Source organism: Gracilinanus agilis, chromosome 4 (assembly GCF_016433145.1).
Source record: "Gracilinanus agilis isolate LMUSP501 chromosome 4, AgileGrace, whole genome shotgun sequence".
Classification (NCBI taxonomy): domain Eukaryota; kingdom Metazoa; phylum Chordata; class Mammalia; order Didelphimorphia; family Didelphidae; genus Gracilinanus; species Gracilinanus agilis.
The window spans coordinates 189771408-189785430 of NC_058133.1; the positions used below are offsets into that span (position 1 = coordinate 189771408).

Below are 14023 nucleotides of genomic sequence, written 5' to 3' on the forward strand. Positions count from 1 at the left end.
GATTGGGGGGGGCGGGGTGGCCCGGGCTGCGGCGCCGAGAAGAACTGAGCACAGAGGCGGCGGCGTCGTAGGAGGAGAAGAGGAGAGGAGAAAGGAAAGGAGGCAGGCGCATGGGGCGCCCCGGCCCGGCCGGCAGCGCGCCCCACCCTGCCCGGCCGTACTAATCCTCCCTCTCTAAGCTCCCCCTGGAACTTGGATCTCGCTACCCCAGGGCCATGCCTGTCATGAAGGGGTTACTGGCCCCCCAAAACACCTTCTTGGATACGATCGCCACACGCTTCGACGGCACTCGTGAGTAGGGGACGAGCGCTACGGGGACTGGGGGCTGGGGGCAAGGGGCTGAGGTGACCCCAAGGTTTTTGGGATGGGGATCACAACCGGTCCCAGTCCTACCAGCCTGGGCGCTACGGAAACACAAGTGAAGGTAGGGATGGGGAGCCCAAGGACACTGGAGAGAAGTCGAATCCTGAGACCTAGAGAAAAGAGAGACAGGGCAGACGAATCAGAGCTGGACATCGGAAAATGCGTTGGGCTGGGGGCATTTGAAGAGGTGGGACAAAAGCAGGGGCAAGTAGCAAAGGGAGCCAGAAATACTTAGAGTCAGACGGGACTCTGGGTGCGAAGGGTCAGGGTCGCGGTAGCGCGGGGCGGGGACAAGGGATACTCTTTGTGCCGCGGAGGCGGGAAGCGGTTTTTCGAGGCCCAGAACTGCCCCCTCCCCTAAATCCCAGCTTCCTGATTGCAGCCCCCAGGGAATGAGCTAGGGGGATATGGATGTGTGTGGGTGTGTAAAAATGGATCTGGAGTGTGGAGGAACTGAAAAAGAGAAGACGGGAAGATTAAAGAGAAGGGGAGCCGAAGCCAGGCTGGGATCTATGCGACAAGAACCCGTTTTTTCCTTCTACCTTCCCCGCCAACCGTCCAAAGAAATAAAATCCTGGACTTCGCTAGGACCTGGATCTGTGCAAAGAGAGGCTGGGACCAAGGTCATGTGCACCCTAAACAACAGACCGAAGAACCATAAACCCAGAATCTCTGTCTTAACTGACTAAAGAGGGGGTGGTTGCTCTCTGGAGTGGAGGAGGGAGCTTTCTTTTTCACTCTATAGGTCTCACCACACCCGTTGGTATCCCACCTAGCTCGAGTTCCCAGATCAGGACCATGGACAGCCGACCTGGCGCCCCTCCTACGTTTCCCCTTTTTCTTACAAAGAAGCTGAGCTGGCCCCTTTGGGAGGCTGGGCCAGGAGAGAGAGGGAGGGGAAGGAGAGTGGTACCCGAGGGCGGATGCGGAGCTGCCCGAGCCCTACCCCTCCCTCCATTCCCCTCCTCCCGCCTCCCGCCTCCCGCGTTTCCATAGCACCTATCACCGTGGCAACCAGCCCTGAAATGAAGGGAGGAGGCAGTGCTTGGGGCCCTAGTTCCTTTCCTCTCGCCCCCAGTGCCTTTTTCAACTACCACCTTCTTCCCTTTGTCCCCTCATTAGGACTCGGAGAAGGTGAGAAGAAAGGGGGAACATATAGCCTCAACTTGGACTCTGAGCCTGAGTCTTAGCTCAAACTGGGTTGGCTTCTTGCTCTCCTGTCCTACTGAGAATAGAGTCCTAGTGTGCTGCGTACCTCACCCCCTACCCCCTCCATCCTCCATCACTATTCTGCTGTTTTGGGAAGGGACAAAGGGATAAGGAGAGGTTCCAGAAGGGGTTCTTCAAACTTTGAGAATCAGAGACACATTACCAACCCATACCCAAACGTCTAACTCCATGTGATATAGTGGAAGAATCCCAGGAGTTAAAAGATGTATGCTCATAGCTAACTCTTCCACTAAACAAATGCATGACCTTGGATCAGTCATGCTTCTCATTGGGTTTCAGTTCTCTTGATCAGTAAAATGAAACGGGCTTCACAACAGGCTCTTAAGAGCTTTAACATTCTAAAAGACAACTAAGGTGGATTCTAGTTCTTTTCCCATATTTTATATTAACTTTGTGATCTTAGGCAAATCACTCAACCTCTCTGGGGCAGAGAATAATCTTTTACCTACCTAGGAGACCAGTCTCCTATTTCTAAGCCATTGTTCCAATTTCCTAACCTGAGAATAATACCTAGGTTTCTAGCCCTCAGACCAGTCTTTAGTTTCTTTATCTTAGAGCCTCTGTGTCTAGTTTAGGGTTCAGAACTTGGGCATCCAGTTTCCCTAGATGCTCTAAACCTTTCCTGGAATGGAAGTGGAGAGATTGTGCAGTATTAGAGCCTTGGATTTAGTGTCATTGGACCTAGGTTTTAATCTCTATTTTACTTAACTTGCTGTGTGTTCTTGGGCAAGTCACTAAACCTTCCTACAAGTCATTTTCTTTCTCTATAAAATAGTTTGGGGTGTGGTTCAACTTAATGACTGCTAAAGTCACTCCCAGTTCCAAGTCTTTGGACCTGACATTTTATGACTGTGGCCCCAGATCCATCGTGTTCATCTTGAAGCTAAGCTATCTTTCTCTAAAAGCTTCCTTTCCCCAATGAAATCCCACCTTTACCCCCTTCCTAAGTGTTTTTCTCCCCACAGACAGTAACTTCCTGCTGGCTAATGCCCAGGGGCCAAGGGGCTATCCCATCGTGTACTGTTCTGACGGCTTCTGCGACCTCACAGGCTTCTGCCGAACGGAGGTGATGCAGAAAACCTGCAGCTGCCGCTTCCTCTATGGCCCTGAGACCAGTGAGCCTGCCCTGCAGAGGCTACACAAGGCTCTGGAGGGTCGGCAGGAGCACCGAGCTGAGCTCTGCTTCTACCGAAAGGATGGTGAGAAAACCTCTGACACCCAAGAGTCCTGGGGTTGCATAGTGGCTAAAGGGCCTCTCTTAGATTCAGGAAGATCTGGATTCAAATTCTGTTTCTGTTACTTATTAGTTGTAGGAAGGTGGGAAAGGCACTTAACATCTCTATGCCTCCCTCCACTTCCTCATCTGTAAAATGGGGGTGATAATTGTATCTAGATATTCATAGGATTAAGTCACAAATAATATCATATGCAAAAAGTGCTTTGCCAACTTTAAAATGTTACATTGACATCAGTTATTAGTCAATGCACATTTTAAAAGTCAAGTCAGCAAGCATTTATTAAACACTAAGTGCCAAGCACTGTACCAAGAGCTAGAGATAGAAATACAAGCAAAAAGACAATCCCTACCCAACAGGAGCTTACATTCTAATTTTGTTTATGTTTCTAATTAATAAAATAATATATTTACATTCTAATTTTTATTGCATTCTACTATTTTCCAATCTCTAACTATCTAAAAATAAATCCCCATTTCACCTCCTTGGACCAAAGGAAAGAGTTTTTGGGAGAAGGGAATGTCTTAGAACTGACAGAGCAATCAAAGCTCTTTACCTCTGATATTCGTCTTCTCCTTTCTCTCCAGGCTCATCCTTCTGGTGTCTACTGGATATGATGCCAATCAAGAATGAGATGGGGGATGTGGTGCTATTCCTTTTTTCCTTCAAAGACATCACCCAGAGTCAAGGACGGGGACTAGGTCCTCCTGGAGGGAATAACCATGGTAACTGCAGCAATTGGGGGGCAAGGAGAAGGATAGGGTAGGAAGGAGACCATTTGCAAGCCAACTGAAGGAAGGGAGGATTGAGGTGAGAAGAATGGCACTCTACCTGTTGTCCCAGGCTCACAGACTATGCTTTCTTCCACTTCACACCCACAGCAGAGAAGACTAGAAGCAGGAAAGGAGGCAGCTCTAGGCTTCGAACAGCCAGGAGGCAAGGTCATACTGTTCTGCACAGGCTTACCACCCAATTTGGCCGTCGCAGTCAGGGCAATGTAAAGGCCAACAATGTGAGTCTCAACTCCCAGTTGCCCTAACCTTCCATTTCTTGGTTTCCAGATCCCTCTGTCTTTCTGTCTTCCAAGTGCCCTTGCCTCCTTGGCTCTACATCCTGCTATCTGCCATGTACCCTATTCCACTCATTTCCCAAATTCTCCTTTTCCTTTTCCTGCATCTCCAAATCCTCCCAAATATCCTGTCTTTCTCTCCCCATATAGCTCTATTTCTCCCTGTTTCCCAACCTTGTGCTATTTCTGCTTTGATGGGGTTCCTGCTCCCTGGGGGGAGGGGTGACATCATCCTTCTATTTTTGGTGATGTCAAAGGGGGCAGGATCACAATTTATTGGCATTACTGCTTCATGGTTTTGCTTGATATCGGTGTGTGATGAAATTATTGGGAGGTGAGGTCCCCAAGGATAAAGCACTCTTGGGATCAGGGAAAAAGATGAGTGCTTGTCCTCCCCTTTGCCTGTAATAGAGCCCTTCCCTCTCCATTGGTCCCAGACAAGTAACCATATTAGCTAATTTTCTGTGCTGACCACTAGGACTGCAGAAGAGGGTGTGATCACCATCCCTGGAGGGCTTCATCTGCTACTGACATTTCCTGATCCCAGAAGCAAAGCTTGAGAAGGGAGAAGTTAATGAACTCAGGGCTTGACCTTAGTCATGGACGCTACTTGTTACCATATCTCTTTCAGGACAGCATCCCCACTTACTCCTCACACATTGGGAATCAAGGACTTTACCCCATACTCTACCCAAGCACTAGGCCAGGGTGAGCAAACCTTCCAGGACGCCCTCAGAAATATGAAGAGCTTAATCCAAAAAGGGTGAATATTAGAGTGAAAGACAGAAAGCAAACCATACAAAGCAGCAAAGCTACAGATCTAGGGGAGAGGGACTCCATCTAAGGCCACACTGACTCAGAGACCTCTTTCTCTGCATTTTGGACAACCCCCAGCCTCTGCCTCCTTCTTTCCAGACCCCCTGCCCCAATCCCTCTACCTCATGATTCCCCCTGCTCCTTTCCTCCCAATGTTCCCCCAGCCCTTTTTCCCCCAGTGTCCCCCCAGCCCCGACTCCTTTTCCCCCAGAACGTGTTTGAACCGAAGCCGTCAGTGCCTGAATACAAGGTAGCCTCTGTGGGGGGGTCCCGCTGCCTCCTCCTTCACTACAGTGTCCCCAAGGCCCTCTGGGATGGCCTCATCCTCCTTGCCACCTTCTACGTGGCCATCACTGTCCCCTACAACGTCTGCTTCTCAGGCGCCGATGACAGCCCCATCGCCACCCGACACACCCTCGTCAGTGACATCGTTGTGGAGATGCTCTTCATCCTCGGTCAGAGCCCACCCCAAACCCCACCCCATATCTTGACTTGAACCCTCCAGTAGGTCCTTATGTTCCATCCCTCTCCTGGGTATTTATTCAGAATACGATTTAGCTCAGGACCCTACCCCTTTCCCCAGGCTTTGCAATCCAAGCATAGAGTCTCCCATCTTACCTAGAGAACAGTCTAGCCCACCCTCATCACCTGTAACTTTTCCAACCCCAAAGTCCCAGTCACAATTCCCTTGTGGGGTTCAGTTCCTTCATTCCTTGGTTAAAGTTCCCAGGGCTCATTGGTGGGGTGGGGGCAACATTCCTAACCTCTTGACCAAAAGAGCTCTCTGGGTGACATTCATATTCTCATCCTTTCTCTTGCCAGATATCATCCTGAACTTCCGCACCACCTACGTGTCCCAATCAGGCCAAGTTGTCTCTGCCCCCCGCTCCATTGGCCTTCACTATCTGGCCACTTGGTTCTTCATTGACCTCATTGCTGCTCTGCCCTTTGACCTGCTCTATGCCTTCAACATTACCGTTGTAAGTGACTTCCCATGGGATTCCACATTGGAAGTCCAGACTCTTCCCTGGTTCTAGTATCCTCAAATGTGGATGCAGTATCCTTCTCTGCCCACCTCATAGAAACACTAAAGACATTTTTCATATTCAGGCCTTATACCAAGTTCTCCTGTGGAGGAGTTGGAGGATGGCAAATCCAGACTGAAATCCCCTCCCAATGGGAGTGTAGGGTAGCCCAAACCCAGAGATAATCCAGTTACCCCGTTTTCCTCCTGGGTCTTCCTTCTCAGTTCATTAATAGCTATTTAATGAGTATCTTCTATGTCCAGAGAACCTTGTTAGACATTATATAAGATGGACAACCATTAACACACAGCCTCTGCCATCTAGGTGCTTATCATCTATGCAGGGACATGACAAAACATGTAAGAGATAACAAATAAACAGTAGGAGTCAGTATGAGTGGCATAGCATGTGGGATTTCTTAGGGGGAAATCCTCTTTAAGATGGTTAAAGAAGGCAGTGTGGTGCCAGGGGGGAAAAAGGTCAGAGTAGGACCTGAATTCCATTCTTGAGTCTATACTAACTGGTGGCATAATCTTTTTTCTTTTTTTAAACCCCTCAATTTCTGCCTTGAAGGCAGAAGCGGGATACGGGCTAGGCAATGGGGGTTATGTGACTTGCCCAGGCTCACACAGGTAGGAAGTATAAGACCAGATTTGAATCCAGGACCTCTCAGTCTCTAGACCTGGCTCTCAATCCACTTACCTGCCTAGCTGCTCCTAGAGGTGTAATCTTGAGCAAGTCATTTCATACCTGTCTGCCTCAGTTTCTATAATATTGGACTATAAGAGGAGTGAGGTCCAGTGGAAAGAAAATTGCATTTCTTTAAAGTACTTACTATGTTTGAGGCCCTGTGCTAAGAGCTTGGGCTACAAAGAAAGGCAAAAATAGACCCTGCCCTTATGGTGCTCATGTTGTACAGGGGGGACAATGTACAAATAATGATATATATACAAAATCGATACTATACATGACAGATGGAAGTTGGTCTCAAAGGGAAAATAGTAGCAGTTAAGGTGACTGGGAAAGGATTCTAGTAGAAAATAGGATTTGAACTGAGACTTGAAAGAACCCTATGGCAGTGATGGTGAACCTTTTAGAGACCTTAGAGCCTAAGTGCCCAAACAGCAACCCTCATGCCCTGTGCTAGCCCCTCGCCTTACCTCGGACAGGGGAGGGTGGAAGTGCTCCCATTGGGCTGCTGGACAGAGGGGCCGGTGATGAGAGAAATGTCCTCAGGAGTGGTGGAGAGGGGAAAGGGAGCAGCCCCCTTCGGCATGCTCTAGCAGCTGTGCCATAGGTTCACCAACATAGATCTAGGGAAACCAGGACATGGAGGGGAGGAGATATAGAATTGCAGGGAAAGGAGATAGTTCATGAAGAGACATAGAGGGGCAGCCAGGTGGCTCAGTGGATTGAGAGCCAGGTCTGGAGATAGGAGGTCCTGGGTTCAAATTTGACCTCAGATACTTCCTAGCTCTGTGACCCTGGATAAGTTACTTAATCCCCATTGCCTAGCCCTGACCACTCTTCTCCCTTAGAACCAGTCCTTAGTACTTAATATTGGTTCCAAGACAGAAGGCAAGGGTTAAAAAAAAACAATAGAAAAGAAAGCAAAAGAAAACAAAAGACATGGAATTGGGCCGGAGCAAAAGGTTATCATGTACTAGATTCCCCCCGAGGCCTATCTGATCTTACATCTTTTTCTGAGAACCACCACCTCCCCCTACTCCCAGGGATAAACAAGGGGTTAAGGAAATAGCAAGGCCAGTTCTGGGGTCCAGACCTCAAGGTCCTGGCATTTGGCAGAGAAATAAGTTCCCTCCAACTGGCTAGAGTGGAGAAGTTGGTGGAGTGAGGAGGATGGGATCCTTTGGGCCCCCCTCCATCTGAGGGGAGTAGGGTTGGAAGGTTGCTTTTCCCAAGAGTTTCTCTGCCTGCTACACTTCCAGCTAGCTATAGCAGGAAGCCGCCTACACATACCCTGATTTAACCAGCCGCCACCAGGCTGTGGGCTTCATCTCCCAGCTCCGCACACACATGTGCATGCTCCCACACACGTGTGTGTATGCACACACTGAACCCTGCATGAACTCTCCTACATGGATGTATGTGATCGTGCTTTGGCTCACCCATGTATACCTCCAACTGCCTGAATGTGCTCCTCCCTTCCTCCATGAAAATATGGATATATATCTTCTTTTGGTACCTTGAGGCAAATGGAACAGGAATAAAGAGTTAACCCATAGAGAACCTTCCTTGGGATGGTGGTGTTGCAGGATTCTCCCCTTTCCTCTTCCTCCCAGGTCAGAAATCTGGACTCCTGAGCAATGTGTTTGGAGTCTAGAGGGTGGGGAAAGGTTGCAACAGCACTCCTCCAGACCTCTTACATTTCTTTTTAGGGTTAAAAAAACATACCCTTTTCCTTCTTAGAATCAACTAAGACAGAAAAGTGGTAAGAGGACTAGACAATTGGGGTTAAGTGACTTGCCCAGGGTCACACTACTAGGAAGTATCTGAGGTCAAATTTGAACCCAGGACCTCTTGTCTTCAGGCTTGGCTCTCTATCCACTGAGCCACCTAACTGCCCCAATTATCAGGTTCTTAAGCAGCTAATAGGTATATATTTGTAGAATTCAGATAAATAATATCCTGAAAACGAAGGGCCAACATGTCTTGAATTAAGCATTAAAGGAGGATAGAATCTTCTCCAAAGCTTCAAAATTGGAAGTCTGAGATGATTTGGATGTGGCTTTTTCCCCAAAGAGGGGGTGGGTCCAGATGACCACTCAAGAATTCATTCTACCCCTGAGCTAATCAAATAACCTCTCCCAGCAGCAGTTTAGGCTTCCTTCCTTCCTTCCTTCCTTCCTTCCTTCCTTCCTTCCTTCCTTCCTTCCTTCCTTCCTTTCTTTCTTTCTTTCTTTCTTTCTTTCTTTCTAACTAATTTCCACATACATTTTCCAAAGTTTTATGATTCATCTTGTCTCCCTCCCTTCTTCCCTCCCCCTGGCTCTTTTTTTTTTTTTAACCCTTACCTTCTGTCTTAATATCAATTCTCTCTCTCTCTCTTTTTTTTTTTAAATACCCTTGTACTTCGGTGTATTGTCTCATAGGTGGAAGATTGGTAAGGGTGGGCAATGGGGGTCAAGTGACTTGCCCAGGGTCACACAGCAGGGAAGTGGCTGAGGCCGGGTTTGAACCTAGGACCTCCTGTCTCTAGGCCTGACTCTCACTCCACTGAGCTTACCCAGCTGCCCCTCTCTCTCTTTTTTAAAATCCCTAAATTCTGTCTCAGAATCAATATTGTGTGTTGGGTCAAAAGCAGAAGAGCAGTAAGGACTAGGCAATGGGGTTTAAGTGACTTGCCCAGGGTCACACAGCCAGGAACTGTCTGAGGTCAGATTTGAGTCCAGGACCTTCCATCTCCATGCCTGGCTCTCTACTCATTGGGCTACCTAGCTGCCCCTTTTTTAGGATTTTAAAGGGGCAGAGACAAGGCCTTAATCAGGCAACTTTCTTCCTCTCTACCCTTGACCCTGAAATACTGGAATTAATTATCTTGCCTAAAGGTAGAAAGGAAGAAAGGGTCCCCCATGCCAGCCTGTCTATACATGTTGTCACATATCTGTACAAGCTTCTATATATCTGCAGTTGCCCCAGTGCATGTTAAACGTGCTCAATTGTACCGCTTTTGGAATTGATCAACAAGCATTTACTTAAGTCTCTTAGTCTCTTAAAGGGCCTTTAATTAATTAATTAATTAATTAACTAATTAATTAATTAATTCATCTATTTATTTATTTGTTTGTTTGTTTGTTTATTTAAATTATTCTTATTCTTATTTAAGTGGCCTCAGTGATGCAGCAGAAAAAGAAGTCTATATTCACAGGGGCTCAAATCCCAGTTGTCAGTTATAACCTATGGGAACTTGGATAAGTCACTGGGTCTCTCTAAGCCTCAATTTCCCCATCTGTAAAATGGGTGGGTTAGACTAGAAATCATTTGCTGTCCTGAATCTGTAATTTAATACGTTCGTTACGCACTCCTGATGGTCTTGCAATTTCAAGCAAAGTCTCCTTCAAAAGTTATTCTCATCTGTTCCTTGCCTGTAGGCAGGACAGGTTCTTCCCATAAGTCATAAAGAAGAGAGGCTCTCCCTTGCTCCTTATCTGTCTCTGTCTCTCTCCATTCTCTTTTCTTCTGCCTTGGACAGCTGCAAAGTCTTTCTTAAGATTCAGCTACGGTTCGAGAGATGCTAGAGCTGGAAGGGATGTTAGATAGAGGTCATATGTGAGAAGTTCATTGATGAAATGTCCCAGCTTCTCATTTTATAGAGGAGCCTGGAGTAATTTGACCAAAGTCACATAGAGAGCATGTGGTGGAGCTGGGGTTCAAATCCACCTTCTCTGACTCAAAATCCAGTAATTTTTAAATTCAATCACACTGCTTCTTTTATGAGCCACATGGCCAGGAATGAGTGCCTTACCATCTCTTAGCCTGTTCTCGTCAAAAAAAATGGTACACAGCCTACTTCATCGGGTCAGTATTAGGAAGGTGTTTTGGGAACTGTAAAGCATTGTTGTTGTTTAGTTGTTTTTAGCCACATCCAACTCTTCATGACCTCATTTGAGATTTTCTTAGCAAAGATACTGGAGTGTTTGCCATTTCCTTCTTCAGTTCAGTTCTCATATGAGGAACTGAGAACAGGGTTAAATGACTCGTCCAGGGTCACACAGCTAATAAGTGTCTGAATCTGGATTTGAATTCAGGAAGCACTAGAAAAAATGTAAGTAATTATTATTATTTATCTGACCATAACTTATCTTTGTATTTCTCCCTATTTGTCACTCTTCCTAAATTTATTCTTCAGTCTCAGTGTGACCTTTGATTGCTATAGCTCCTCAGTGCTCTCTCAAGTCATCTGGCTTCATTTTCCTCCTTTCCTAATCTTGAACCTATAGTTAACCAGTTAATCTTTACACTGTCCATAACTCGTGAATACTTTGCCCTTCACGAAGCCACATGCCTTGCTAAACTCCCAATCCTGGATTATCTCCATCATTGACCTCCTCTGGAAGGCTGCTACTCACATACTGAGTCCAGAGCAAATTTATGTTAGCTTGTCTCAATGCCGTACAGCAATCCTTTTACTCTTCCCTTAACTGACTCTAGAGCATTCCCCACATCAACTGTTCCTTCCAAGTCTTCTCTTCTCAAGCATCCCATACCTCTCTCTTCCTGTTCCTTCTCGGCAAAGGACTCCATTTTATTGAGAAAATAGAGTCCATCTCTCGTACTCTGGAGACAGTCAATCCATGGATATTATTAGGCATTCTGTGCCAGACACTGGACTAAATGTTGTAGATAGAAAGGCTAAAAACAGTCCCTTCCCCCCAAGGAAGCCACATCCTAGTGGGGAGAAGAACAACATGTAAAGAATTAGGTACAGAAAGGATTGTAGGGAGAGTAGATAGAAGGTAGTCACTGAGAGGAAGATGAGAAACAACACTGTAGCCAGATCATAATATATACCAAAGGGAGTAAGTTGTGGGAAGGCTGGAAAGGTAGGAAGGGACCAGGTAATGCCAGAGGATTTTATATTTGGGCCTGGAGGTAATTGGGAGCCCTTGGAGTTTGTTGAATGGGGTAGGGCTTGGGGGAGGGACAGGGATGACATGGTTAGATCTTTAAGAAAATCCCATTGACTAATAGAGCAGAGATAGATCAGAGGCAGGAAGATGAGTCAGAAGGCTTTTGCAATAGCTTTGGTAAGAGACACTTTCTAGCTGTGTGACCCTGGGCAAGTCACGTAAACCCCATTGCCTAGCCCTTGCCACTCTTCTGTCTTGGAACAAATACACAGTATTGATTCTAAGATGGAAGGTAAGGGTTTTCATTTTTTTTTAAATCTTGGTAAGAGAAGAAGAGGACCTAAACTAGAGTGGCAGCTAAGTGAGGAGACAGAATGGGGCATGTAGGAGAGATGTAAAGGCAAAAAAAAAAGACAAGAATCCATTTAATGGCAGTGGAGGGAAGAAGGGAAACAACTATTTAAATGTCTATTATATACCAAGCACTTTACAAATAAAATCCCATTTGATCCTCACAACAACCCTGAGGGATAACTAATATTATTACAACCATTTTAGAGTTGAAGAAAGTGAAATAGAAGTTAAGTGACTTGCCCAGGATCATGCCTTTCTGTTAGTAAGTATCTGGGGTGGGATTTGGGCTCAGGTCTTCCTGCCTCCAGACCCAGGTCTCTATCTACTGCACTACCTAGCTGTCTCTGGATTCACTATGTTGAATGAGTGAGTGTGAGAAGTCAAGCAAAACTGTGAGGTTGTGGGTCTGGGTAACTGGGAGGAGGATGCTATCCTGAGCAGCAATAGGTATGTTCCAAAGAGGGAAGGGTTAAGAGGGAAAGAGAAAGAGTTGTGTTTGGACACATTGAGTTTGAGATGCCTACAAGTTATCCAGTTCTAAATGTCCGAGAGGCAGTTGGCCATTATCAACTCTTTGTAGCATAGAAGAGTGAATCGGGCTGGCTAGAGATATTTGGGAATCATCTCTATGGAGATGATCATTGAATCCATGAAAGGTAATAAGATTACTAACTGAGGAAGTAAAGAGAGAGAAGAGAAGAGGGCCCTAGACAGAGCCTTGGGGGACACCCAGATTTAGTGAGCATGACATGGTTCAGGACCCAGCAAAGGATACTGGGAAGAAGCAGCCAAACAGATAGGTTAAAGATCAAGAGGTAACTTTGGAGAAGACTGTGTCAGGTGAATGATGATATCAAAATCCAAATGGTATTGGGTAGAGAAAGAATGTGTTATGATTTTTTGTTTCTATATCATCTTGATTTAAATAGCTATCTGATTTGCTTTTATTATTTTATTATTGATATATTGATATTATTGATAATGTTGATGTGTTATATATAATATATATTTTGAGATATATACACACACACACACACACACACACACATATATATATATATATACACATATATATACAGAGAGAGAGATGTAAACTCTTACCTTCCACCTTAGAATCAATACTATGTATTGGTTCCAAGGCAGAAGAGTGATAAGGGCTAGGAAATGGGGGTTAAGAGACTTGCCCAGGGTCACACAGTTAGGAAGTGTCTGAGGCCAGATTTGAACCTAGGACCTCCTGTCTCTAAGCCTGGCTCTCAATCCACTGAGCTACCCAGCTGTCCCCTGCATATTAGTTCTGAGGCAGAAGAGTAGTAAGGGATAAGCAATGGGGTTTAAGTGACTTGCCCAGGGTCATACAGCTAGGAAATGTCTGAGACCAGATTTGAACCTAGAACCTCCTGTCTCCAGCTCTGGCTCTCTATCCACCGAGCCACCTAGCTGTTCCCCTAACCCCGCATATGTCTTTTCCTCTATCTGACCCAGAGAGCTCTCTCTTGTTACACGGAACAATGGTCTCTCTTTCCTCATCCTCCTTGTCTTCTTTATAGCATTTGACACTGTTGACTCTTCTTTCCTCCTGTACATTTTCTATTTTCATGATATTGTTCTCTCTTGGTTCTCTTCCTCCTGTCCCTTGTTAGTCTCCTTTGTTCCATCAACAACCATGTCTTGACCTCGTGGGTGTAGTTCAAAGTTTTGTCTTAGCCTTCTACTCTCTCAATACATTCCCTTAGTGATCTCAACAGCTTATCTCTATTCTGGTAACTCCTACATTTGTATACTTAGTCCTAATCTTTCTCCTGAACTCCAAGCCCATATCATTGACTACCTATTGACTATTTCCAACTGAATGTCCTATAAGGATCTCAAACTCAACATGTCCAAAGCAGAGCTCACGCTATTTCCTCCTAAACTCTTTACTTTCTAACTTCCTTATTTCTCTCTCTAGAGCTCTACTATTGGTCCAGTTAACCCATTCTTCAAATCATTCTCAACTTTTCACTTTCCCTTATACCCCATGGTCACTGTGTAGCCAAATCTTTTTTTAAATTTATGTATGTATGTATTTAATTTAGAATATTTTTCCATGGTTACATGATTCATGTTCTTTTCCTCCTTCCCACCTTCCATAGCCAATGAGCAATTCCACTGGGTTTTACAAGATCTATTTCCATATAATTAATATTTGCAATAGAGTTATTATTTAGAGTTGTAGCCAAATCTTGTTTATTCTACTTCTATATCTGTCTTTCTAATTCTCTCTCTCACTCCAAGTTCAAGCCTCCATCATCTATCCTGGACTCCATTCACTCTAATTATCGCCACTCATTCTGAGTT

At 45.6% G+C, this 14023-nt stretch overlaps 1 protein-coding gene across 1 annotated transcript in view; it reads left to right on the forward strand.

The window, feature by feature from the left end:
* The first annotated feature begins 215 nt into the window (after positions 1-215).
* Positions 216-14023, forward strand: part of KCNH4 (potassium voltage-gated channel subfamily H member 4) — a 28611-nt gene continuing 14803 nt past the window's right edge. Inside the window, exons 1-6 of the mRNA XM_044674250.1 lie at positions 216-291; positions 2559-2792; positions 3416-3553; positions 3710-3840; positions 4925-5168; positions 5536-5693. Of these exons, the coding sequence (XP_044530185.1) occupies positions 216-291; positions 2559-2792; positions 3416-3553; positions 3710-3840; positions 4925-5168; positions 5536-5693 (981 nt within the window). The remainder of the gene's footprint in view (positions 292-2558; positions 2793-3415; positions 3554-3709; positions 3841-4924; positions 5169-5535; positions 5694-14023) is intronic.